The sequence below is a fragment of the Felis catus genome, chromosome C1 (assembly GCF_018350175.1).
Source record: "Felis catus isolate Fca126 chromosome C1, F.catus_Fca126_mat1.0, whole genome shotgun sequence".
NCBI lineage: Eukaryota > Metazoa > Chordata > Mammalia > Carnivora > Felidae > Felis > Felis catus.
The window spans coordinates 203,088,958-203,114,931 of NC_058375.1; the positions used below are offsets into that span (position 1 = coordinate 203,088,958).

Below are 25,974 nucleotides of genomic sequence, written 5' to 3' on the forward strand. Positions count from 1 at the left end.
CCATTTGTCCCCTTCGCTGCTCCGTAGTGACGAGATTGTTGTGATGTTGCAGAAATCCGGGCTTGGAATTGAAGACGAACGTGCGGCTCGGTTCCCAGGACCTTTAGTGCAGCTGCTGAGGGCGGGGGCTAGTACACGCGGTTTAGTCATTGCTGGAGTTCATTGCACGGGTAACGAGGAGCGGTCGATTAGGGATTGTAGCTCTATTGGACTCGATTTGGGAGCTGCATGCTCCCCTTTCACTCTGTGTGGTCCAGGACTGGGGGTTTGAGAAAACGGGTTGGGGTCACGTATTAACCTGCAGAGCGGACTGCTCGTACCAGAGTGAGGCCCGAAGTGCCTTGCGGCGTTGGGGAGACCAAGTCAGGTAGGCAGGAGACGGGGCGGTAGGATCTCTCTCTCTCTCTCTCTCTCTCTCTGGGGAGCTCTGTTTCTGTTCCCCGCTTTCTGCTCCAAGAGCCGCTCCTAAATAATTTCTGTTCAGCTATGTCGCCAGTTTCAGCTGCAGCCCAGGTTCCTACGTTGGTCTCCCTGTTTGACCTCAACGCGGATGCTCCGGTCCTTCAGGGCCTGAACTTGGTGAGCCACCCTTCTGGGGAGGCTCTGGCCCAAGCTCTGCGGACTTCCTGTCCAGGTATCTGGGAAGGTTTGGGGAGGACCCATGAGGAACGTGACACGCTCTTTAGAGCTTATTACTCCTCCAGGGAACACGTTCTTATTGATATTCCCCAGTTTAAGAGCCCTTGTTGACGTCTTTCTATGGATAAAATTTATCTTAGATTCACTCAATTTCTGGGTTGTTTCCAACACAGACGCCTGGATTGTCTCCAAACCAACCTCTTGCCATTGTTTGTATCAGGTCACGTTTACAAGCACTGCCTGCAAAATCACTTCAGAATTCCTAGATAGAGTTCAAATTTAACTGGATTCCAATTAAATTACTCGTTCTTGTTGAATATAGAACAAAAAATTTTTAAATGTTTATTTTTGAGAGAGAGAGAGTGAATGGGGGAAGGGCAGAGAGATTGGGAGACAGAGACCCCCAAGCAGAGGTGGGGCTGGAAGCGCAGAGCCCAAGGCAGGGCTGGAACTCACCAACCATGAGATCATGACCTGAGCCAAAATCAGGAGTCGGATTTTAACTGACTGAGCCACCCAGGCGCCCCAATGTAAAACTTTTTTTTTTTTTTTTTTTTTTTTTACAACATTAGTTTGTCTTTGGCTGTTTTTTCTTGAGCATGTTTTTTTAAAACCGGACTGTAATTGGAAACGTAAAGCTATTTAAAGGGCATTTGAGAAGTGGTTTTTGCAAATATGATTTTAATGTTGCCAAAAATTATTTTCTACAGGATTCCTCTAGGTAATCCCTTTAGTTAATTTAGTGTTTGATATATATTCACCTTACATACATCTTTTCGGAAACGTATTGTATCAGGTGATTACTGTGCCATTTATTTCATTATTACTAGATTATAAATTCTTTGGAGGAAAAGATGCTTTTCTTTTGTATCCCCCTTTGTATATTAGACAGTGAATGTGATTCCAGGTGCAGATTTGGGCTCCCTTTCCACCTCTAATTACCCTCCCCTTATTTAGGTTCAGGGGAGAGCGCAAGCCCAGAAAGAAAACTCCAGGGTCTGCTGGATATTTCAGAAAAGTTATTTTGTTCAACTTGTGACCAGACCTTCCACAACCACCAGGAACAGGTAAGGCCAGGTGCAGAGGTAAATGGTGGAAGCAAAAGTATAATGGTGGGTGAGGAGAGGTAGACGTATGATTTATCTTTAATCAAGGTTCACGTTTTGAGTAAGGCTGTTGGTGTTATCCAACACACTTCCTGGAGTTCTGTTACTGGTGATGGGTACCATAAAGGGCCAGAGGTGGGCATATTTCCACATTCAGCCTCCCCCTTTGCTTCCTACCAGAGGGAACATTATAAGCTTGACTGGCATCGGTTTAACCTAAAGCAACGTCTCAAGGACAAGCCTCTCCTGTCTGCCCTGGACTTTGAAAAGCAGAGTTCCACAGGTGATGGCTGGTAGACCTGTGTTGAGTAGGACGTGGGGGTGGAGGAAGGCTCTAGTTTAGGAGCCTGTGGAAAGGTCAAAGATGGAACGCCAAACTTGTGCACCTCATGTTTTCAGGAGATCTTTCCAGCATCTCAGGATCAGAAGACTCAGACTCAGCCAGTGAAGAGGGCTTGCAGATTCTGGATGAGGAGAGGGCAGAGTATGAGAAGCCCAGCAGAGCCCAAGGCTTCCGCCCCCATCGGGTTCTTTTCCAGAATGCCCGGGGCCAGTTCCTTGATGCCTACCGCTGTGTCCTGGGCCCTCGCCAGGCAAGTGGCAGCGCAGGTTGTGTGGTCAACTGCAGCCTTTTGGACACTCAGCCTAGATTTCCCCTGAACCCAGTCCATTTCTTACTTTTTTCTCTTTCTTCCTGTTGCATGTGGGGTCACAATTGACAGCACAGTCTTGGATTGAATTGGCCTGAATCTGGGGTCGGGTATAATGGAGTTAAGTTTGGAAACAGACCAATCTAGGCTTGAATTGTCATTCTGCCACTTGATCTTGACTACCTCTACAAGCTTCAAATTTCCTGACTTGTAAAATGGAGACAAGCCTCGGGATGGTTATATGAAATGAGATAGTGCAGGTGAAACACTTAGCCCTGGCACTTAGTTTCTTACTCTCAGTGAATGCAACAGATAGGTTTGTGCTGTCCCTCTGTCATCCAGGTGTCCCCAGAAGAAACAGAACTGCTGCTACAGAACCTGCAAAACGGAGGTCCCGGATACTGTGTGGTGCTCATGGCTGCGGCTGGGCACTTTGCTGGTGCCATTTTTCAGGGGTGAGAGGGTGCTGCGTGGGTGTAAGGATGGAATGGACCCGGTTAGCCTGGGAGTACGGGCCATTTTCCAGTACTGAGTCCGTGTTGTCTACAGAAGAGACGTGGTGACACACAAGACCTTTCACCGCTACACGGTGCGGGCCAAGCGGGGCACGGCCCAGGGAGTTCGGGATGCCCGGGGTGCGGCTTCTCGTTCTGCCGGAGCCAACCTGAGGCGCTATAATGAAGCCACGTTATATAAGGTGAGTTAGGCGTCCCAGATCTGGTGGTCTGCTGATCTACTGTTTACCCCTCTCAACTTGGCAGGTACTCCAAGGGAGGGACTCCCGTATCCTCCCAGTCTTCGTTATTTCTGAGTAGGCGAAGGTAGACTAGGGATGGATCCCCAAGAACCTTAGCCTTCTCATTCTTCCTTCCCCTATGTTACCTTCTACTTCCCATCCCTTACACGTCACCTGTGGGCCATTTTTTGGTTGGAGATTTGAAAACAGCAAGTGAAGATACACTGGCCTGACTTACTCTTTTTTCTAGGATGTTCGTGACCTGCTGGCAGGGCCGGGCTGGGCTAAAGCACTGGGGGAGGCTGGGACAATACTGCTACGTGCCCCCCGCTCTGGCCGGTCCTTGTTCTTCGGAGGCCCTGGCGCACCCCTGCAACGGGGGGATCCCCGGCTTTGGGATATCCCCCTCGCTACCCGCAGACCCACCTTCCGGGAGCTACAGCGTGTGCTCCATAAGCTGACCACCTTGCATGTCCACGGTGAGCCTTTTTTCTAGATCCCCAGACTCCCTAGATCTTCCTGTACTTTCCAGCCCAAGCTTTGGTTCTCATTTGTACATCCAGACAGCATCTTCATTGAGAGAAACCTGGAATGGCTTCTCTTCAACTAAACTTGAGTAACGTCTTTTGTTTTATGGCAGAAGAAGACCCCCGGGAGACAGTCAGGTTGGACTCACCTCGGACACACTGGAAGACCATGAGAGAGAAGAAGGCTATCGAGGCAGAAAGAAAGGTCTCCAGTGATGAAAATGAGGCACTTGGGCAGAACGAGGAGTCTCCCAAACAGGGTTTGAGCACCATCTGGCAACTGTCCAATCTCTATCTGGGTGTCTATCCTGGAAATGCAGTCAGATCTCCTACTGTCACTTCCTTCTTTTTTTTTTAAGTAGGCTCCGCGCCCAGTACAGAGCCCGATGCAGGGCTTGAACTCACCACCCTGAGATTAAGACCTGAGCTGATATCGAGTCGGATGCTTAACCGACTGAACCACCCAGGCGCCCCACTTCCTTCTTTATAGATGAGCCCTTACACAACACACACACCGTTATACACACACACAAGTCTGTTATGATAAGGGGTATGTGGTAGCAGTTAGAGACGTGTTTTGTGACCTTTCCAAATTTCCTGTTCTCTTTTGTTCATGGATGTATCCTCAGTACTTAGAAAACACGAAATAGTACATGAAATAGACGCTTGTGTTGCATAAACCTTACATAATTGACCTGTCTTACCGGATGGTGTGGTTTGGAGCTAAGGCCTGCTTTCCCGGCTGCAGACTCTTAGTCTGTGTGGCTGTCACTGCTCCCATGCTCAGACTCTGTTATGTACCATCCTAAGGCTGCTCAAGGGGAGAGTCTCAGGACACTTGTTCCTGCATAGCTCCTGCTGGGTCTGTCCTTGTCTGAGCTGAGAGTTCCATTTCTGCATGTGATACTAACGGATTCAGCTTTTGATGTGCTACTTGGTCTTGGCTGACAAACTACAAATACTTAATTTAATTTCAAGATCATCTGAATTGCCTTTTTATGTACACTTATAGCATCTGGGCCAGCCCACATACTTCCACCCTCTGTATTATCTCTTTGGACGGACCTCACATGTCATATTTTTCCCCAGGTTCAGGGTCGGAGGGAGAGGACAGCTTCCAGGTGGAGTTGGAGCTAGTAGAGTTGGCAGTGGGGACCCTGGATCTTCGGGAGTTTGAGGTATTGCCAAAGCGGAGGAGGAGGAAAAGGAATAATAAGAAGGAGAGAAGCCGAGACCTGGAGGCTCTTCCCCAGCAAACTCAAGGAGATGAGGCCCTCTCACAGTCCACCCAGGGACGGGCAGCCCCTGTGGGGCCTTCTCTGGATGAGGCCAAGACCCCCGATCAGTCAGAGCTCTGGGACATGCTTCTAGCTGCTTGCCGAGCCGGAGATGTTGGGATGTTGAAACTCCAGCTAGCTGCCGGCCCCATAGACCCTGGAGTTCTGTCTCTGCTCAGTGCCCCCTTGGGCTCCAGCGGCTTCACGCTCCTGCATGCGGCAGCTGCAGCTGGGAGAGGTTCAGTGGTTCGCCTGCTGCTGGAGGCGGGTGCTGACCCTACTGTGCAGTAAGTAAGGGTCCCCAAGCCGAGCCCTTTAGGGTATAGAGAGGATCGTCTGGAGGCTAATGGTGGTACTGGCTACTTCACAGTATCCCCTTCATCTGTCTGGGTGAGGTTGGGAGATGTAGGAAGCGAGCTGAACCCGTTTTTTTTGTGGGGGCGGTTTGCACCTAGGGACTCCAGGGCCCGGCCGCCATATACAGTCGCAGCTGACAAGTCAACACGTAATGAGTTCCGAAGGTTCATGGAGAAGAATCCAGATGCTTATGATTACAGCAAGGCTCAGGTGAGCTGGAAAAGAAGCAGCAGCAGAGTAGGAAGCCATCACAGACCCTGGCTAGATCTTTTCCACGTTCTTCTAGCTTCCCCAAAGATAGCGTGTATGGGTCTTACCTTACCCTTCCCTGGAAATTCTCCAGGTGCCAGGGCCCCTGACGCCAGAAATGGAGGCACAGCAGGCTCTGCGGAAAAGGGAGCAGAAGGCTGCCCGGCGGCAACGGGAAAAACAGCAGCTGCAGCAGCGGGAGCAGGAGGCGCGGGAGCAAGAAGAGCGGCGGCGCTTTGCCGCCCTCAGCGATCGGGAGAAGGTGAGGCTGGTGGTTCTCTCTTCCACAGCTGAGACCTCCTGCGAGGTCCGACCCCTTCCCAGTGTGCCGCTGTCACTTCTGGAGCATCCCATCCACCACTGGGGCCTTGTCCTTAACAAGACTTCTCTCCCCCGCAGAGAGCCCTGGCTGCAGAGCGCAGGCTGGCTGCCCAGCTGGGAGCCCCCACCCCTCAGGCCCCAGGCTCTGCAGTCATCAGTGCTCAGTAAGTGCTCAGCCTGCAGGGGCAGGCGTGATGGGTGGGCTGTGTTGGGGCACGCAGAGTGCGTGCTTGCAGAGAACTCAGGCTGTTGAGGGGACCTGAGATGTTCTGGGAACCCTCTGGAGCCAAACCAGAAACGGCAGGAGGGAATGGGGAGAGCTTGGATCGGAAAGTTTCCGGGGTACCTGGTCAGCCCTTTGTGTTCTTCTTGTCCAGACGCTGCTGGAGTTGTGGGACATCCCTCCAAGGCCTCGTTCCCTTTCACTATCTCGACTTCTCTTTCTGCTCCACACGCTGCCTCCGGGATCATCGCTGCCAGGCTGGAAAGCCCTCTTCCTGATCTCTTAGGGCTGTGCCTGGGGCTGACTCTGGGCCTTGAGAGGGTGCATTCATGCTAGCCTTAGGCTTCTTCTTTCCCATGAAACCAGAGTGTTTGGAAGATTAGGGAGGACACTCAGGAACCAGGGCAAAGACAGGGCCACAGAGGTGTGTGGAGCTGGTACTGTCTCTGGAACTTTAATCATAATAAAGTCTGGCAAGGAAACTGCACTTGTACTCGCATTCAGGCCTTGTGACCTTTGGTTCCACGTGGTCACCGGGGCCAGCACCAAGGGATCCTACCCACTCCGTGTCCCAGGCCCAAGGGTTACCTTTCTTTCAGTGCCCACTTAACTCCATTGGTTCAGAGGGACTTTGTGTATCAGCTGAGAGGGAATAGATGTATGTCTTATGCAAGGTGCTATTGAGGATAGGCCTATCCAGAAACTGGATTTGGGGCTCAGAAGGCACGTTTTCTAGCTCTAGCAATGTGATTTTGTTGAGGGCTCCCCTAGAAAACAGCAGGGGTCTTGGCACGTAGAGGGTCTGTTGTGGCCCCTGCCTTGTCCAGTACCGGCCCAAGTTAAACCCATTGATCCAGACTTGGCCCTGGCAAAGAGAGAAGAAAATAAAGGGTCAGCTATCAAGGGCGTAGAATCATGCCCTTTGGGGTTTCTAATCAGAGGAATTTCTGCTGCCCCTTCTTCCATGATTTTCCTCTCATCACCTTGACCCCAACCCCACTGTCAGCAATACCTTGGTCCATCCAGGTAGAAAGAGGAAAGTGTCCCCGCCTTCTCCTAAAATTGAAAATGTTGTGGAGTAGAAGGTGGGGCCAGAGGGAGCTCGAGGGTGTGAACTTCTCAGCAACGGGAGGGGAAACCACCACTTTACAAGTTTATCAACTTTCAGAGGGAACATCAGCCACTGGGTAAGGACTGTTTGTCCCAGAACTGGTGGCTCTAATAGGCCCTGTGAAGAAGACAAATGAAAATTCATCATTCGTTAAGCTCTTAAGGCCAAACTGTCCCTAATCAAGCCCTGGGATATAACTGTTGGCCATGTCTAGAGCCCCACAAGTGACTACTTTGCTGCCTAACTCCTAAGCACATGGCTCTTGTCTATCTTTCATTAGGCCCCTATCTTTCCAAGGGACTTTGGTCAGTAAGAGTATGGAGGAGAAGGGGGTGGGCAAAGCTAGCTCACCTTGAAGTCACTGCTGTTGGACCCAAAACTGAGCCTCCCCATGTTCTCCAGCAGGATGTCCAGTTTGGCCCCCATTTTCCCCATCAAAAATAGTTGGTGTTTCATGTTTCGTTCCAAGACACCCTGAAACACCTGTGGATAAAAAGATCTGTGAGCGGAAGGGCTCCACATCTAGCTCGTGGCCATGACACAGGAAGCTACGTTAGCACCTGTATCTGGGGAGCAAAGAGAATGTGGCCTGTCAGTTACCCATCCATTCTGGAACCTTAGCCTCAGCCAAATTCTTCCTCATCCCAGCTTATCCCTGGGCCCCCTGCAAATGTGGGCAGACAATGGGAAAAGGTAGATAAGGGGACCTTAAGGCTAAAGGTGCTGGGAAGGAGAGAGGAGATGGGCTCACAAGTTTCTTACCCCATCTACCATCACATAGGCACGGTCATGGACTCCATTGTTAGGCACCCACAATTGTGTTGGCTCAGAAACAGTATGGGTCAGATAGGTCCGGTACAACATAAAGCCGTGGTCCTGGGTGTGGAAGAGTTAAGTACTTAAGATGAACTGAGAGGTAAGAGAGGACACTGTGGGGAAGATGTGCAGCTCAGAGAATCTTTGGCTACAGCTGTTGAGGAAGGTTGCCATTCCTACTGGATGTGGGATTATGCCTTACCTGTTTGACAGCCTCAAAGGTCATTGGCAAGATTGAACGGATGGGCCCGTGGGGACACAGGATGTCCAGGAAAGACAGCAGATACCCATCCTATTAGAAAAAGGGAAAGGTATTAGAACAAAGGGGAAGTTTCGGAATAGAGGGCAGGATAGGCTAGGCCATTTATAGAGAATAAAGAGGTAGGATCAGAGAAAAGATGGGGAAGAGCTTACCAGATGCAGGGTCAAAGGTCCGAGCATCATCTTAGGGCTGGGGGGAGGTAAAGGTCCCAAGGGAATTTCCTGGAACTGAGCCCAAATTCTCTCAGGAGCCATAGGAAAACCACACAACCCCTATTCCAAAACCCCGCACAGGGATCTTAACCTGGGGTCCAGGGAAGGGCTTCATGGGGTCATGAAGATCCTGTAATTTTGCACACACTTGTGTGTATCTTCCCAAATAGTCCCCATTTGGGTGGGTGGGAAATGCTTCTGTGAGGCTATGTGGCCCAGACAACAACCAGTGATTTATGGGATCCCATTACAAACAATTTAAGTACTCCCTTTCCCCAAATTAATAAAAGCCTTTGGCACTTAATGAAGTGGTAGGGCACCTTGCTGATGACATTTCGAAGAGCAAAAAGCTTAGGTGTAGGGTCCCCGGCTTCAGATATTGGTGCATCATAGTCATAGCTGGTAGTAATTGGAAGAAAGCGTCCCTTCTCATCAGCACCTGGGGTCAAATCAATTTCATTAATTCAATATCTCTCAAATAATAGGCACTAAGCGACGAAATTCATGCCGAGAAGTTTGCCATCAGAGGGGACAGGGGTGGCCACATCCAGCTTCTAGACCTCATAATCTAATTCCTTGATACGTCCCTGCTTCTACCCCAGGGACCATCTGGACTCACCATTCCAGTATCCGAAGTTGGTACCTCCATGGAACATGTACCTGAAGAGGGGGGGAAGGTGGGGGAAAGGCAAAAGCTGACCCACTGAATCTTCACTTTCATCCCCAACACCCAGTTACAGCTTCATGTTGGCCCATGTCTCCAGTTACATGTTCACGCTGGCTCCCAACTTCAGCATGTTCTCTAGACCTTTGGTTACAGCTGAAATGGATCGTGTGGAGTGATTCTGGCCCCAGTAATCCAGCCAGCCTGTGTAGTATTCAGAGTTCACCTAGAAGGTGAAGTGGAAGATACCATAAATGAAATGGGAAACTGAGCTTGACCCATTCCAAACCCTGACTCTTGTTTTGACTGTCATCCCCTCCAGCTCCTCACCAATGGCCCATGGGGTTCATATTTCCGAAGCAGGGCAAAGATTTCGGTCATGTTGTCAGCTGCAGAGAGGAGGCAAAAGGTGAACGATAAACAGAAGAGGTGCCCCTTCCCCAGACTCCACTCCTAACCCTTGCTCAGGAGACCTGGGCCAAAATCTACAGTGGTATAGAGTCCCTGGAGGGAGCCACATTTGAGTCCTTCAGGCCCATCTGTGGTGAAGAGCAAGATCCTGTCTCCTAGTAGCGCACGGAAGAGCCCAGCCAAGTGTCTCATGTAGGTGAAGTCACAGGCTTTGTAGCTACCATATTCATTCTCCACCTGCCAAGGAAAAGGAAAAGTGGAACTTGGCCATGCGGTGGGGGTTAGGACCCCTGGCTCCTCCTTCCCCTTACCCAGACAATTTGTACCCAGTCACTTGTACCTGAATGCTAATGATGTTGCCCCCATTGTGGTAGAGCCATGGATATAACTTGGGCAGCAAGACCTTGAACCAGGAGTCCACTGCGGCAAGAAAGTCTAAAGGAAGGAGCAGTGCTCTGCTCATTAGGACACCACCGCCTCCATAGCCCCCACCCTTAGTATCTATGCCAGCAACTTCAGTGATGCCTGAACCCTGGGCAGTTGGCATCCCACTTGTCTGCAACTAAATCTGAGAAGCAGTGAGTCTGAAACCCTCTTATGTACTTGTATGGCAAGGACATCTGGGCACAGGAACCCCTGAAGCAGTGTTTCTTGTAAATTTAGTTTTTAGTTTTTAAACGTAAGAAAAATGTTAAATGCATCATATGGATGCAAGTGTATACTTGCGAGGGCTGTGAAGTAGCATGGGAATTCACAGAAATGCAGACTCTCTGATCTGCACCCTAATGTAACTGACGATCCAAGTGATTTGAGTCATTAATTGAAACACCGCTGTATGCGGTATCACGCCTTAGGTATCATCCTCAACTCCTGTTTGTGATTTTTGTTGATTCACCCTCAGGGTCTTCACTTCACTTCACTCTGCCTGACACTTTCTCCCCACCGTCCTTTATCCAGCCAACTCCAATGCAAGCTTAAGATCTTAACTTATTTCACTTCCTCAGGAAAACCTCGGATATCCCACATGAGGGCAGATATCTGTTACACACTCTCACATCACCTCATACTTCTTTTTCAAGCATGTAACAAATTATAATTAAGCATTTACTTCTATAATTGTTTCCCGACAGTCTCTCTCCCCCACCGTGAGCAGGAACCTAGTCTGTCAGGTTCATTTGCTGCATCCTATGGCTGGGGACAATGCCTAGTAGGTAGCAGACTCTCAAAGGTGGAGTCAACAAAAGATGTGTTGGGGGATATTTTTGCGTTAAGACACTGAACCCCTTTACATTTTGTTTCCTGTATAAAGGGTGCCCAGGTTTGACTGCCTCCTTTAATCCAAGCGTATATTAAATCTCATCCAACAAGTATTTATGGGTGCTTACTATACGCCAAATAATGCTCTAGGTGTTAGGGATACAGAGTACAACAAAATAGACCAAAATCTCTGCCCTTGTCGAATTGCCTTTCCAGTGAGGAAGGCAGACAATAAATAAATAGCTAAAATGTATAGTGTGTTGGTGCCAACAACAAAAAAATATATATGGAAGAAGGATATATATGGAAGAAGGAAGAAAAATATATATGGAAGAAGGGGAGCTTAAATTTTAGAGCGTAGCCCAGGGAAGGCATCACGGAGAAGGTGATTCTGCAGGAAGACTGCGGGAGCACCGAGTGCAAAGGCCTCAAGGCAGGAATGTGCCTGGTGAGTCTGAAAAACAGCCAGTGAAGCCAGTGTGAACAATAAGGGAAAGAGTAGATGTCAGGTAGGTGACTGGGCCAATTAGGTAGGACCTAATAGGCCATTTTAAGGAGTCCATGGTTCATATTCTGAATGAGATGAGAACCTATTAGAGAGATTTAAGTAGAGAAATGACATGATCTGAGATATATGTTTAACTTATATTTGCATTGAGAACAGACTATAAGGGGTGAGGGCAGAGAAGGGGAAGCAATAAGGAACCTATTCAAGTAGTCCAGGTGGGAGAGGCAGCTTGGACCAGTGGGGGTGATGAAAAGTAGTTGAAGTCAGTATATTCAATATATTTGCAGGACTTTCTGATAGGTTGAATATGAGAAAAAGGTGTAACAAATACCATAGTGTTTAGCCTGATCAGTTGCAAAATGGAGTTGTTATGAACTGAGGCGAGATGGTAGGAACAGCTAGTTGGAGAGGCCATACCAGAAGCTTAATTGTATCATTATGCCTTAGATCTCCAAACATGCAACCAGATATAGGTTTTCAGAGGCCAAGGGAGAGTCCTGGAACTGGAGATACATATTTCAGAGTCATTAACTATTAGATGGGATCAAAAGCCATGAGAATGGATGAGATTGTCTAAGGAAACACATAGAAAAGAGAAGCATCCCAGGACTGAGCCCTGAAACACCCCAGCATTTAGAGGAAACAGAAAGGGAGAAAAACCAGCAAGAGACTAAGAAGGAAGGGTCAGCAAGGCTGGGATGTGGGGGGAAGGAGGGGGACCAGACAAAGGTGGTATTTTGGAAGCTGAGAGAAGAATGCATTTCAAAGAACGGAGGCCTAGAGAGGGACCGTGGATTCAGCAGTGAAGAGGTTGCTAGCTTTCTTGAGAACAATGGACATTGCATGTTGGTGTCCCATCACTACTTTGCCATTTCAAATGCATTTCATAGTCAGCTGAAGTCAGAGGAATTGCTAGAAGGGGCGTAAAGCTCTTCAGCACCCTATGAAGTGAAGTGCCTGGAAGGTCCCCAGTAGATACGAAGCAATTTTACCAGAGTGACCTTTTTTTTTTTTTTTAAATGTTCATTTTTGAGAGAGGGAGAGAGAGGGAGAGAGGGAGAGCATGAGCAGGGAAGGGGCAGAGAGAGAGGGAGACACAGAACCTGAAGAAGGCTCCAGGCTCTGAGCTGTTAGCACAGAGCCCGACACGGGGCTCAAACTCATGAACTCTGAGCCAAAGTCAGAAGCTTAACCAACTGAACCACCCGTGCTCCCAGAAGTGATCTTTTTAAAAGATGTAAATCAGATAAAATCACTCCCTTGCTCTGATGATGGAATTCCTATTTACACCTGAAGTAAAATCCAAACTCCTTGAAATAGTGGGCATTTCAGAGTTGATCATGAGTTCTTATCTTGTCTCTCCCTATGCTCTTTCCCCAGGCAATGGCCCAGTATCTGTGGATCTAAGCGCCATCTTTAGACTGCTGAATCCCAATTTATCTCTAGCTCAGACCTCCCCGTGAGCTCCACACTCACGCAGCCCGTGGCTTAACATCCTCACTTGAGTGTGATATGATAAAAATTTAACATGATCAGAAGAACTGCTTTTCCTCCAAAAAGGTGGTCCTTTGCCACCCCTAGTCTCTTCCATCTTCCCTATGTCAGTAATGGCACTGCCATCTTGACTAGCCAGAAAGCTGGATTCCTTTCTTTCCGGACCCTACCCCCTGCCCCTACTCTTCCCCTTCCCAACGAAATCTATCAATCAGTCCTGGTGATTTTGATCCCCAACCTGTATCTCAATTCTGCCCTCTTCCCATCTTCACCACCATCACCTGAGTCCAGGAGCCAACGCCTGCCTCCTCAACTACAGCCAGTCTCCCAATTAGTTTCTCCACCTCTATCCTTGCTCCCCTCCCTCCATTCTCCACACTCAGGCTCAAGTAATCTGAAAACAAATCAGTATGTCTCTTTAAGAAGCTCTTTCAATGGTTTATGTCTCGTTAAGCTCTTTCAGTGGCTTTCTACTCTGCTTAGGATACAATGCAAACCCCTTACAATGGCCTACAAGGTCCTGTATTAACATTCCGTATCTATCTCCAATTTCACAGCACATTCCTCTCTCCCTATGCCCCAGCCAAGCTGGCCTCAACCATGCCATGTTCTTTCCCATCTCTGTGCATTTGAATATACTGTTTGTTCTACCTGGTCATTCTCACCTCACTCTTTATATGACCAGAGCTTTCCCTTCCCTGGAGTCAAGTGAAACGTCATCATTTCAGAAGAGCCTTCAGAACCTCAGACTTCCTTACCAAAAACAGGTGTTCTCGGTTTTTAATTTTTTTTTAATGTTTACTTTTGAGAGAGAGACAAAGAGCATGAGCAGGGGAGGGGCAGAGAGAGAGAGAGGGAGACACAGAATCTGAAGCAGGTTCCAGGCTCTGAACTGTCAGCACAGAGCCTGACACGGGGCTTGAACTCACAAACTGTGAGATCATGACCTGAGCCGAAGTCGAAGTTTAACCGACTGAGCCCCCCAGGTGCCCCAACAGGCCTTCTCTGTTATTCACAATCGCAATTCCTTGTCTGTTTGTGTAGTATTTATACAGCTTGCAATAATCTTACAGGTTTTGGTTTTTTAACAATCTGTTTCTTTCACCATAAGCTCCATTGCACAGGGACTGGGTCTGTCTGGTTCCCCAGTTTCTAGCATCTTGTTGGGCATGAAGTAAACACTCAAATATCTGCATGAATGATCTCCAGTTTGGGAATGGTCTCTTCTGTTTTGGGCACCCAACGACCCGTTTTGTTGCTGTTGTTTGCTTTTTTCTGTGCTAAAAATCTTGTCTCAACTCACCTGGATCTGAGGTTCTCAGTTGGATTTCAGGCTTTTGAAGCAACCAGGCTGGGAGACCCCCCTGAGACAAACATAAAGACAACAGGTTTTGTTGTTTGGGAGTGAAGTGGCGGAGGTAAGAAGGGAGGATGTTGTGTATAGCGCCGCAGTGTGGGCAGATGGGAGGAGTCCGGGAAGAGGACGAGTGGCCCTTCTCCTAACTCACCATCTCCCACTCTGCACAGATGTAAGGTCCTGGTCTGAGTATGACCAACAGGTCTGCTATAGATGCCTCATTCAGAAATGCAGTGAGGTCCCGGCTGCCATTAAAGTTATAGACCCCAGGCTCTGGCTCATGGTAGTTCCAGGGCACATAACTGAGAAAGAAAGAGGTTAACAGGGCCCGAGGCAGGGCGGTGCTGGAGAGGCCTAAGGGATCGGGCCTTGCAGGGACTCTCCAGGAAGCGGTTGGTAGGAGGTCCTGGCCCACCCTTTCCCACCCTAGGCCTGGAAGCCCTGGAGCTCTCATACCCAGCCAGTCTATCTGTCCCAACACCCTTCTTAAGTGGGTGGTAGGAAGAATAAATCCCACCCTCCATGGCTCTCCTGAGCACTTCTTACAACTGTACAGCGTTGAGGCCACTCATTCGCATCTTCAAGAGCCGGTCTGCCCAAAGCACCCGTGGTACCCGAAAGTAGTGCAGGCTGCCAGACACGTAGCGGAATGGGGCCCCATCCAGGAGGAATCTGTCATTTTCCCGATCCACTATGAACGACCGAGTGTCTGCCTGCAAAGGGAGAGATTATGCTCAGCAGAGGTCTGGAGTTGGCAGGGGGATCCGTGTCTGCGTTGGAGATGGAACTAGCCCTGCCCATTGTTGGGTTACTTTTCACTTTCTTTCTCTCCTGGGCTAGATCTGATCCCGTTTCACCGCACCCAGCCTGCTGATGCAATCCTGTCATTCTACCTGGGGCAGCAGCACCCAGCCTGCTGATTCAATCCTGTCATTTTACCTGGGGCAGCAGCAGCGTCAGAAGTGGCAACAGCAGGGAAGGAAGGCAGGGCGGCTTCTTGGGAGCCATGGCGCTAACACGGCTCCTCTAGTCAGAGAGGGCGGTCCGACTGTCACGTGGCGGATTCCTGGGAGGGAACCTCAGCGAGCAAGGGGGCGGAGACCACCTCTAGTTGCCAGGCGACCAGCCGGGCCTTGTCCACCCGCTACTCTACTAGTTTGTAAAATCCTCTACATCTTGAATCAGCTTCATCAGCGTCACCTGGGAGCTTGTTAGAAATGCAGAGTCTCAGGTCCTACCTCAGACCTACAGAATCAGAATTTGTACTTTAACAAGATTCCCAGGCGATTCTAAAGACATCCAAGATTGAGAAGCACTGTTCTACTAAACCGAGCTCCTTGAGGGTGAAGAGTACCTTGTCCACCTTGAATCCTCAGCTTCTAGTATAAGGCCCGGCACATAACAGGTTAAATCTAGATGAATGAATGTCAGAACCAGGGGGCAAAAACAGGTTCAGAACCAAGAGAAACCAGATCTTCCCAGTGGTGTGAAAGTGGGGAACAGATTATAAGAGGGATCTTTTTTCCTGGTGGTCCCGTTTCAGTAAGAGACCATCTCGGCCATCCCGTCTTCTTTGGATGTGCACTGCTCTCCAATTTATCCCTGCCTGCCTGTGCGAGAGATGCCAAGGACAACTTGGGGCCAAGACTTGGGGATTTGTGAATTTCCATGACTCCTGCCTTCACAGTCCCAAGCCTGGGATGTAAGGACCAGGATAAAATAAATAAAATGATAATAAAAATAATAGTAATTTCTGTTTACTGACACTAAGGGCTGTGTGTCAGATATTGTGCTCAGCACTTTACATCTCATTTAATCTTCAAAAAACTCTGCGCAGTAGATAATTCTCATTTCCATTTTACAGATGAAGAAATTGAGAGAAAATTTAAATAGCCTGTTTAAGGTCACATAACTAGTTTAGCAGAGATGGGATTTGAACTAGGCATTCTGGCCCCACAGTACGTGCACTTAACTTTGGGTACTATTATACCTTGTTACCATTTAGGGAAACCGAGGCTCTGAGAGGTTAAGTAAGTCGTCCGAGGTCACACAGCTAGTAACTAAGCTGTTAAGACAAGATTTAGAACCTAGTCTGGTTCAAAAGCCCAAGCTCTTAACCACTGAAATTAGAGTGGTGGGATACAGGCCAGAGCCCCAAGGTTGTACTGATCAGAGACGTAGAGGTCCAGGCCGCCAGCACCCACCCCAGAACGGCCCCTCGCGGCTGGACTGTAGTCAGCCTCCTACCTCCGGCATTGGGAGATGGAAGTCCTGGGGGCCTCGGGCCGAGCCCGGCTTTGCTCCCGTTTGGCGTAAGTGCCTGCGTCTTGACCACTACTGAAGGCCAGGTGTGGAACCTTCACCCGGGTCCTGGGACCCGTCCTACCCCGGGCTTAGCCCGCCCCCGGCCTCTCTGCTTCTGGCCCCCACATCATCCCTACGCCCAGCGGTTGCTAGGCTACCGCGGGCCGTTACGCCGGCGCGGAATGATGACGTACGCACTTCTTCCGGTCTCCCGCGTCTTTCTCCAGCCCGAGCCAGGTCAGTGGGGATCCGGGGCCGACTCTCCCCGGGCTCTGCGCGCCGAGGCCGGGGGTGGGCCCTTCTGGAGGTGGGCTAGGGCCTCGCACCCCCCGGAACTACCCTCTGCCCTGCCGTGGCGGCCCGATGACCGTGGGAGCGGGGGCCTCTCCAAGGTGGGCTGGGGTTGGAAGAAGCGGCCTGGTAGTCGCTGTGTGGCCGGAGGTTTTAAGGCACCTGACTCCAACCTTCCTGGAGTTGGCGTCGCCAGGGCCCGTTTTCTCTACGTTCCGGGACCTGGGCCCCAGCTCTCCTGGTACTTCAGGGGTGGTCTGGATTGTCCCTGACCCACGACTCTGCCGTTTTTTTCCTTCCAGCATGATCCGCTGGGCCCCCAGCGCATCCCCTGGAAGAGCCCACTCAACCTGGACGAAGCCTTCGGCAGCCTCAGACCGCCCTTGAGGAGGATGACTGAGACACTATGGGCCACGCGCTGTGTGTCTGCTCTCGGGGAACTGTCATCATTGACAATAAGCGCTACCTCTTCATCCAGAAACTGGGGGAGGGGTGAGTGTTTGGAAATCACTTAGCTAGTAGTACCCAGCGTTATGGCGATTGAAGGACAGCAGTCTGCACAAGATAGGGGCATAGAAGTATCCTCTTAACATATCCTTTAGGTCACCTGTCAGAGCCTAGCGACACGGTAGTCAAAACAGTGGATTCTGGAGCCAGGCCTCCTGGATCCGCCTTGTGTGACCTTGAAAACCTGTGGTTTCTTCATCTGCTTAATGGAGATAATTTTTTTTTTTTTTTTTGTCACTGATGGAGTTGTAAGAATTAAATGAGATAATGCATATAAAACATCTCACCCAGTGACTGGCTCACAGCACTTGATAAATGTTGAGTGTTACTCATTTAATATTTATGGAGCGTTTGTCATGTGCAGAGCACTGCCTTATGATCAAAGCACCTCAGAGATTACTGTGTTCCTGCTCTTGAGCCCAAAGTGTAAAATCGTCACACTCCTCTTGAAGCCACATCTTGGGAGGGTTTTTGCCAACTGGGAAAGATTCCCCCCCCCCCCCCGACCTCTTCCCTCCAGGGAATCCCTAGCAGTATGGGAGATGACCGTGGTCCTTCACTGACCCCTTTGGCCCACAGTGGGTTCAGCTATGTGGACCTAGTGGAGGGGTTACATGATGGACACTTCTACGCCCTGAAGCGGATCCTGTGTCACGAGCAGCAGGATCGGGAGGAGGCCCAACGAGAAGCAGACATGCATCGCCTCTTCCATCACCCCAACATCCTTCGCCTTGTGGCTTATTGTCTGAGAGAGCGGGGCACCAAACATGAAGCCTGGCTGCTGCTACCCTTCTTCAAGGTCAGAAAGTCTCCTGGCAATGGAGGGGCTTGCAACAAAGCCATCTACCAAGGGCTGTGTGAGTAGTCAAGCATGTTAGGAAGCAGACGTCATGTCCTGGGTTTGACCACTTCAGATTTGGGGTTTAGAGGAACCCAGGTGGGAATGTGAGGTGTATAGTGCGTGCAGTGAAAGAGTTGATAGGCTGTGACACAGGGAAGGGATCAGGGTCCGGGATCAGAGGCTCAGAAAACATCTCCAACTGTGGGAAAACTTGTGTTGCAGAGGGGTACGCTGTGGAATGAGATAGAAAGGCTGAAGGACAAAGGCAACTTCTTGACTGAAGATCAAATCCTTCAGCTGCTGCTCGGTATCTGCAGAGGCCTTGAGGCCATTCATGCCAGAGGTTATGCCCACAGGTCAGTGGGAGGGCCGTGCGTATTTATGGGGCAAAAAGGAAGAGCCTCACCAAGAGGATCAAGAGGTCTCTGCTCTCCTCCCAAGGAACAATCCCCATGATTCTTTTGCCCTCAGCGATTCCAGCCTCCCTGTCCAGGGATGCTCATGGGCCATTTCTACTTCCCTACAGGGACCTGAAGCCTACCAATATCTTGCTTGGAGATGAGGGGCAACCGGTTTTAATGGACTTGGGCTCCATGAATCAAGCTTGCATCCATGTGGAGGGCTCCCGCCAGGCTCTGGCCCTGCAGGTAACAGAGCGTCCGGCTCCTTTGCCCTCCTGTTCCCCATCCGCAACTTCTTCCGGTGTGTGCCCCAATTTGGTCACATGACTATGACCTGTGCCCCACTTTTGAGTTGTGGGGCCACTGTTCCAGGACTGGGCAGCCCAGAGATGCACCATCTCCTACCGGGCCCCGGAGCTCTTCTCTGTGCAGAGCCACTGTGTCATCGATGAGCGGACCGATGTCTGGGTGAGGAACATGTGGGCGGGAGTATGGCGGGGAGAGGAATGCTACTCTGTACCTGCTGTGAAGTAGAGAGGCAGGTCTTTGTTTTCGAATGCATGGGGCCCTAGGAACTGCATGTGTCCCCATCCCCCTCGACTTCCTTCCTGGGAGCTGTCACTGACACCATACTCAGTTGCTCAGGAAGTGGTATAATCCCGCTCTTTGAACAGAGTGAGTACAGCTAAATGTCAGGCCTGAAGGCAGTGGCTAAACGAGGGGTACAGAAGCCTCCAGCTACCTGGTGATTTCTCTGGACCCTGGTTTGGTGTCATGTGGCTGAGGTCAGCATAATCTTTTTAGCTTATGCAGTCACATTTCACTATAGAATTAAGAGGAGAGGTATCCCCCCCATTGGTCCCCTGTCAAAGAATAACCAAGTTGTGCTCAGTCCCTAGGCTGTGTGCTATATGCCATGATGTTTGGGGAGGGCCCGTATGACATGGTGTTCCAGAAGGGTGACAGTGTGGCCCTTGCCGTGCAGAACCAACTAAGCATCCCGCACAGTCCCAGGTAAGCAATAAAAGGGCCACCAAACATTTCAGACTGCTCCCAGACATTAGTGGAGTTGGAACCTTCGCACAGGGAACGAGGACTGTCTGGTCACCCTGTCCGCCTCCTTCCACAGGCATTCTTCAGCACTGCGGCAGCTCTTGGCCTCCATGATGACTGTAGACCCCCAGCAGCGTCCTCCCATTCATCTCCTTCTCAGTCAGCTGGAGGCACTGCAACCCCCGGCTTTGGGCCAGCACACCACCCAAATCTGAACACACCAGTGGCCATTTTGAGGTGGCCCCCGGGCCTTGGAAGGAGGATCCCATCCCCTTATTAGAATCTCCACGTGTTCTCTCCAGGACTACTGTCTTGCAGTTGGGGGCAAGTGGGTAGGGACAGTCAACTCAGTCTTCTGTCTCTGCTTCTGCTCGCTTATCTCAAAGAGCAACAACTGAACAGGGGGACAGACTGAGTTGGGGTGGACAGGGTTGGGGAATGGGGAAAGGGAAACTGATAGAATCGAGACAGGTTCTGAGCAGGACTGCTGAGCTTACATCATGGTCTGCCTCCACATCTGGGAGCAAGAGAATGTATAAAAAGAAGAATAAAGTGAAAGCAGCTTGGTGTGGACCTTAGTCTCATTGTTCCTGGAGTGAGAAGAGGTGCCAGGGGTCCAAGGTCTGGCTGCCGTTTCCAAGGGAACAGACCGGGAAGAGACACTGGTGTAGCGAAGGGTGGTGGGACTTCGTCATTCCACGTGAGGAGGCAGGTATCCTTACCTTACATCTGGCTAGCCAGGAGCGGGCAGTTCTCCTAGCTTGCCTTGGTCAGACACTTAAAAGCTGTTCTGGATTGAGCTGGCCTCTGTGCTAAGAACTGGGACCAGGGCTCCCTAGAAGCACACTCAATTCTTTCCTTCATTCCCAGGAGTGGGTAGCTGAGTCAAAGCAGCCCAGCCGGTTTGCCAGGCAAGGGCTCCTGGGTGGAGACACCTGAGGAAGCTTTGGGACAACAACATAACAGGTCTCCCAGCCTCAGCCTGGGGGCAAGGGGAGTGGAGGTGGCAGCCTTGTGGCCCACAGTTTCTCCCAGATGGTTCTAGCTCACACATGGTTAATGATTAATGAGGCCACTTGGTGTGGCAGTATCCAGCTGCCACTTCCTGTCTACTCTGCTGAGTAAACAGGGGCCCTGCCTTTGCTAGGCTGAACTGTTCCCTAGGGAAGGGCACTGCGTCCCTGAATCACCAGGGAGGGGAAGGCAAGGGCAGGGCTGGCATCTCCTGCTCCTGAGATTGAAGCTTCTTTTCTCCCTCCCCCCCCATGCTCACCCCCATGTGCTGACGTCGATGTGGGTCCTGGGGTGCCTATTAGCAATGCTGGAATTTTCTCCAGGGCCCTGGCAGGAGGCTCCCCCCAGCTAGCATAGAGGCTGAGGCCAGAAAGAGAGCACAAACAGAGAAGAGATGACCTGACTTTTAATGGCACAGCCCTAGGCCCCAGCAACGCAGCAAGAGAGACACTCAGCTGTGCAAAGCTGCTCGGAGGTGCAGTGACACAACTCAAGGAGATCGCCCTTGTCCCCTCCCATCCCCCAAGCTTATGACTAGGCTCCGTGCCCAGGAATTGTGGGCCAGCCCAGCCCCGCTCCCAAGCCCTCATCACGCACAGAGGTGCCCGGGCCAAGCTTCCAGAGTCAGTGAATGCAGAAGCAGCAGGAAGAATAGGGTAGCAGTCTAACTCAAATACAGAAACTGCTGGACTTAAACTTCTACTTGGAAAGGAAGTGAGAACTCGTATCTTTTCAACAGCTTGTGGCTGGACAGACAGGTCCGGGATTCAGTCCTCCTTTCCTCTCTACTCTCCTGGGCGCCCCTGGGATCTTACATCAAGGTCCCTGAGGTCACGTTTCCTGGGCCTGGCAAGGACCCCTTGGCAGATCTCACCTTCAGCCATGGAAGGGAAAGGGGTCATGGGCAGCAAAGAATGAGGGCGGCAGCAGAAGCAGTGAAGCAGTGGCAGTGGCAGTGGCAGCGGCAGCGGCAGCGGCACAGAGAGGAAGGCAGCAGAAGCTCAAGCACTCACAGAGGGGACAAGAAACCGTGCAAGGAGACTGTTTATTTCGAAAGGATTTTGCAATAAACATAGTGAATGGGCTCCAGGCAGCTGTTCTATTCTTCTCCCTCATCCTCGTCCTCATAGGAGTCGATGCCCACCTCCTCGTAATCCTTCTCCAGGGCAGCCATATCCTCCCGGGCCTCAGAGAACTCCCCCTCCTCCATGCCCTCGCCCACGTACCAGTGCACAAAGGCCCTCTTGGCATACATCAGGTCGAACTTGTGGTCCAGGCGGGCCCAGGCCTCGGCGATGGCGGTCGTGTTGCTCAGCATGCACACGGCGCGCTGCACCTTGGCCAGGTCACCCCCGGGCACCACGGTGGGTGGCTGGTAGTTGATACCAACCTTGAAGCCCGTGGGGCACCAGTCCACGAACTGAATGCTGCGCTTGGTCTTGATGGCGGCGATGGCGGCGTTGACGTCCTTGGGCACCACGTCTCCGCGGTACAGCAGGCAGCAGGCCATGTACTTGCCGTGACGGGGATCGCACTTCACCATCTGGTTGGCAGGCTCGAAGCAGGCATTGGTGATCTCTGCCACGGACAGCTGCTCGTGGTAGGCCTTCTCTGCAGAGATGACCGGCGCATAGGTGGCCAGGGGGAAGTGGATGCGAGGGTAGGGCACCAGGTTGGTCTGGAACTCCGTCAGGTCCACGTTGAGGGCCCCGTCGAAGCGCAGGGAAGCCGTGATGGACGAGACGATCTGGCTGATGAGCCGGTTGAGGTTGGTGTAGGTGGGGCGCTCGATGTCCAGGTTGCGGCGGCAGATGTCATAGATGGCCTCGTTGTCCACCATGAAGGCACAGTCCGAGTGCTCCAGGGTGGTGTGGGTGGTCAGGATGGAGTTGTAGGGCTCCACCACGGCCGTGGACACCTGGGGGGCGGGGTAGATGGAGAACTCCAGCTTGGATTTCTTGCCGTAGTCAACCGAGAGCCGCTCCATCAGGAGTGAGGTGAAGCCCGAGCCGGTGCCCCCTCCGAAGCTGTGGAACACCAGGAAGCCCTGAAGTCCTGTGCACTGGTCAGACTGAAAGGCAGGAAAGAGAAACAGCAATGTAGGTGGGTGAGGGGCCTGAGAAACTCTACCTTCTGGCTCCACAAAAGCCTAAAATCTCTCAGGAGTCAGGGCAGAGACCCAGAGTCTGGAACATGCTCTGGAACACACACAATTAGAGACGACCCCCTGAAATGGATCCTGAAAAAAGACGTTCCTGACCATTAGCATCGTCTGAAAGCTCCCTCCCTTCCATCCCAAATTCTCACCAGCTTGCGGATCCGGTCCAGTACGGGGTCAATGATCTCCTTGCCAATGGTATAGTGACCACGGGCGTAGTTGTTGGCGGCATCCTCCTTCCCAGTGATGAGCTGCTCTGGGTGGAAGAGCTGCCGGTATGGGCCATTTCGGATCTCATCTGGAAGGGCACAAACACATCGTTAGGGCACAAACCACAAGGCTGTGCTCAGCAGGGACCTCCCTCCCCCAGCGTGGTAGCTGCGGTCAGATGTATGGAAAAGCTCATCCTTCTGTAAGCCTGTGATACCAGCCTGTGAGAGAAACCCACACCCACCACCCAGCCTGGCCTGCAATCAGCCCGCCTTCTTCAGCTTGAGAGATGGCACAAAGAGTTTGCAGGGCCAGGAAAGCCAGGCCTAGACACCATCTCGCCAGAGAGAAGCTTAGAGTCCCTCTCTGCTCCCCTCAATTCCACCCCATCTTCCTCTCACCAATCACAGTGGGCTCCAGATCCACAAACACTGCCCGTGGCACGTGCTTTCCAGCACCGGTTTCACAGAAGAAGGTGGTAAAGGAGTCGTCCCCTCCACCGATGGTCTTATCGCTGGGCATCTGCCCATCAGGCTGAATCCCATGTTCCAGGCAGTAGAGCTCCCAACAGGCATTGCCCATCTGGACACCTGCTTGCCCCACATGAACTGAGATGCATTCACGCTGAGGTATAAAGAGAGGGAACACAGCATAAGCCCCACATCGACAGCCCTCACCTCATGAGCTTCTCTCCCACCCTATCACCTACCTACCAGCCAGGATGCTTCGGTTGGCCAAAGTGGACGCCTGGGGCTGGGCAGAGGTGGGAAGAGGCTGGCAGCCTGCCCAGGCTGCCCCACATAGGACTTAACAACTGGAGGCACCCAGTAGGGCAAACCAATCCCTTCAGTCTACTTCCCTGTGAGGACCTTGTCAAGTAAGAGCTGTGGCTCCACATGACCCTGCCACACTCAGAAGATGCTCAGGGAGGACAGAGAGGGTAAGTGCACCCGAAAAGCAGGCAGATACTGCAATGACTCTGAGACAAGGGCAAGCGACTTTTCAGCCATTTTCAGATTTATACTCCCAAAGCTACCTTTCTCAAGAACCTGAGAAAGGACAGGTTTTTCCAGGGCCATGAGTTTATAGCTAGAAGCCCCCCAACTTGACTAATTCTTTGAGGATGAGCAGCTGGAATTTCATATAACCCTCTCCCCCTTTCTTTCCTGTGGGCTGCAGAGGTGTCTCAGACCTCGAGTCTGGCATCAACTGACCACACTGACCATCAGGGTGTCCTCTCCAACACCTTTAAATCCCATCTGGCTCTGGAGATCAATCCCAGCTGGCTCCTCTCCCCACCTCCACCCCCACACTCTGGGTGTCTTCACCACCTTCACCCACCGCGCAGCCCTCACGGAAATAGCAGAGGGTGCAGATGGCAGGCGCGGGCAATAAGGGTTGTGGGCACTGGGGCACCGGCTGCCTTAGGCTCATCCCTGCCAGTCTGAAATTAACCCCTAAAGAGCCAAAGTGGTGCGGCGCAGGGCCCGCGCAGCCTCCCTTCCCAACACCGAAATGGCGGGGTGACGGTTTCCAAACACCCAGAAAAGGAAGCGGAACCTGCGGTGAGGCCCCAGAGGTAACCCGCCTTGCCCTGCGCAGGGTGAGCGCCATCCTGCACCCCCGGTCCCGCAATCGCCCCCCCTTCTAGATTCTTTCCAGTTACATCCCAGCCGAAAGCGAAGATTGGATTTCGGCCCCCGTTCCCGGGCTATAAATACCACCCCCCTACACACACCTCTTTCCCCTCCCCCCAACCTGGCCTGGGCCCGCGCTCTCGCTCAGCGCCAGCTGTCTCTGCCCGTCCGTTCACTGGGCTCGGGCAGGAGAGGGGCCGACTCGCCTCATGAGGCCGAACCCCATTCCTGCCACCCCTCCTGGCTCAGAAGCGGGGTGCTGAGTCACGGGGGGGGGAGGGCCGTGGGTAGGAGGGATGCACACACAGTCGGAGGAAAAGGGGATGCTGAACCAAGTAATCTGACCCCCTACCACCTTCTTGTGCTAAGCACGTGTTCGCTCAGTTCCGGGGAGCGGGGGTCGCGGTGGGGGGAGGCCAGGGGCGGAGGGCAGCCCAGGGGGTCTCTCTCATCCGCGGAAAGGACGGGGAGCGGGACTGCGACTCCCCCCAGGAGGGTTAGGGCACAAATGCTTGGTGGAGCAGGAGGCGATTTCCAGAAGGGCTCCTCTCAGCCTCTCGGCTAGCGAAGAATCCCACTCCACTCCACCCCTCTTCCCCAGCCTCCAAAAGTGGACAGCACGACTCGGTCAAAGTCACCAAGACAGTGGGGGTGGGGGAATGCACAAACCCTCGCACCTCCTCGAGCCCCGGAACGCTGGATGGAGGGTCCGGAGCATCCCGGGAGGGAGGGTCCCCAAGGAGGAGAAGGGCAATAAGGGGACTGGCGCGATCCCGGCGGGGCCGCACTCACCATGGTGAGTCCGGGCTGTGGGTCTCACGTAGAGTCCGGGTGACGGGTCTCGGTGAGAACTGCGCTAGCTGCAGTGCCGCACCGCTCTTATAGGCGGGGGGCGGGGCCCGCGCACTGCGCTCACCCACTAGGGCTGTGCGGCCCGGAGGCCACGCCCCCGAAGGGTAGGCGGCCTCGAGGGGTGGGGCCAGGGAGGGTCCCCTCCCCCTTCCCCGTCTTGGTCTCACCTGTCTCGCATGGGTTAGGAGTGGCGACCCGGGCTTTAACCCTTCGCTCCAGGTCTTGAGCCGACACTCTGGGCTCCGGATCTCCGCTGCAGGGACGCAGGGCATGGTGCCAGGGCGCATCTCGCCAGCACCTGAGTCATGCGGGCGCCCATCGCCCAGGTGTCCTGACTTAGGCCGGGTGCTGTACAGGCTGTCCTTGCGAGGTGGCTGCAGCCAGACTTCGCCCGTGCCCTCCCCGCCCCGCCTCCCCGGAGGCTCCGGCCAGTCCCGGGGGAACCCTTTGCAGCTGCACACGGCCTGCTGGTCCTCGGCCCGGACGGCTGGCCTTCGCCAACGCCCGTGGGCGGCCGAGGACCAAGAGC

At 52.2% G+C, this 25,974-nt stretch overlaps 4 protein-coding genes across 17 annotated transcripts; 2 read left to right on the top strand and 2 right to left on the bottom strand.

Annotated features, from left to right (window-relative positions):
* The first annotated feature begins 20 nt into the window (after positions 1-20).
* On the top strand, positions 21-6,572 carry ANKZF1 (ankyrin repeat and zinc finger peptidyl tRNA hydrolase 1). 4 transcript variants are annotated; one of them, XM_045034508.1, is made up of 14 exons: positions 28-170; positions 485-634; positions 1,597-1,706; positions 1,926-2,028; positions 2,145-2,338; positions 2,738-2,850; positions 2,945-3,092; positions 3,382-3,610; positions 3,772-3,918; positions 4,748-5,222; positions 5,391-5,502; positions 5,636-5,803; positions 5,941-6,026; positions 6,240-6,572. In XM_045034508.1, the coding sequence occupies exons 1-14, from the start codon at positions 44-46 to the stop codon at positions 6,361-6,363; spliced, it is 2,286 nt and encodes a 761-aa protein (XP_044890443.1). In that variant the 5' UTR covers positions 28-43; the 3' UTR covers positions 6,364-6,572. The 4 variants fall into 4 exon arrangements, with proteins under 4 accessions (XP_019694268.1, XP_044890442.1, XP_044890443.1 ...); XM_045034507.1 differs by having other exon boundaries at positions 27-170; positions 5,636-6,026; XM_019838707.2 differs by having other exon boundaries at positions 31-367; positions 5,636-6,026.
* On the bottom strand, positions 6,513-16,564 carry GLB1L (galactosidase beta 1 like). 7 transcript variants are annotated; one of them, XM_006935597.5, is made up of 17 exons: positions 16,425-16,564; positions 15,117-15,384; positions 14,724-14,890; positions 14,329-14,479; positions 14,124-14,184; positions 9,902-9,996; positions 9,624-9,798; positions 9,481-9,539; positions 9,255-9,376; positions 9,106-9,146; positions 8,807-8,925; positions 8,427-8,501; positions 8,215-8,304; positions 7,959-8,072; positions 7,548-7,679; positions 7,098-7,313; positions 6,513-6,950 (listed from the first exon to the last, which is right to left on the bottom strand). In XM_006935597.5, exons 2-17 carry the CDS (start codon positions 15,183-15,185, stop codon positions 6,681-6,683), a joined length of 1,956 nt encoding a protein of 651 aa, XP_006935659.1. In that variant the 5' UTR covers positions 15,186-15,384; positions 16,425-16,564; the 3' UTR covers positions 6,513-6,680. The 7 variants fall into 7 exon arrangements, with proteins under 7 accessions (XP_006935659.1, XP_003991224.1, XP_019694269.1 ...); XM_003991175.6 differs by having other exon boundaries at positions 15,117-15,243; positions 16,425-16,563; XM_019838710.3 differs by having other exon boundaries at positions 15,117-15,255; positions 16,425-16,559.
* Positions 16,565-16,590: 26 nt separating this feature from the next.
* On the top strand, positions 16,591-20,147 carry STK16 (serine/threonine kinase 16). Of its 4 annotated transcripts, none has more exons than XM_003991173.3 (8): positions 16,591-16,718; positions 17,075-17,264; positions 17,859-18,078; positions 18,343-18,476; positions 18,647-18,767; positions 18,894-18,989; positions 19,414-19,535; positions 19,651-20,147. In XM_003991173.3, the coding sequence occupies exons 2-8, from the start codon at positions 17,179-17,181 to the stop codon at positions 19,787-19,789; spliced, it is 918 nt and encodes a 305-aa protein (XP_003991222.1). In that variant the 5' UTR covers positions 16,591-16,718; positions 17,075-17,178; the 3' UTR covers positions 19,790-20,147. The 4 variants fall into 4 exon arrangements, with proteins under 4 accessions (XP_003991222.1, XP_044890447.1, XP_006935656.1 ...); XM_006935594.5 differs by lacking the exon at positions 16,591-16,718 and adding an exon at positions 16,728-16,788; XM_006935593.4 differs by lacking the exon at positions 16,591-16,718 and adding an exon at positions 16,731-16,873.
* A 1,467-nt stretch (positions 20,148-21,614) lies between these two features.
* TUBA4A (tubulin alpha 4a) lies at positions 21,615-25,765 on the bottom strand. Of its 2 annotated transcripts, none has more exons than XM_045034511.1 (4): positions 25,613-25,765; positions 23,358-23,580; positions 22,896-23,044; positions 21,615-22,659 (listed from the first exon to the last, which is right to left on the bottom strand). In XM_045034511.1, the coding sequence occupies exons 1-4, from the start codon at positions 25,730-25,732 to the stop codon at positions 21,688-21,690; spliced, it is 1,464 nt and encodes a 487-aa protein (XP_044890446.1). In that variant the 5' UTR covers positions 25,733-25,765; the 3' UTR covers positions 21,615-21,687. The 2 variants fall into 2 exon arrangements, with proteins under 2 accessions (XP_044890446.1, XP_003991220.1); XM_003991171.5 differs by lacking the exon at positions 25,613-25,765 and adding an exon at positions 25,386-25,530.
* Positions 25,766-25,974: the final 209 nt, after the last annotated feature.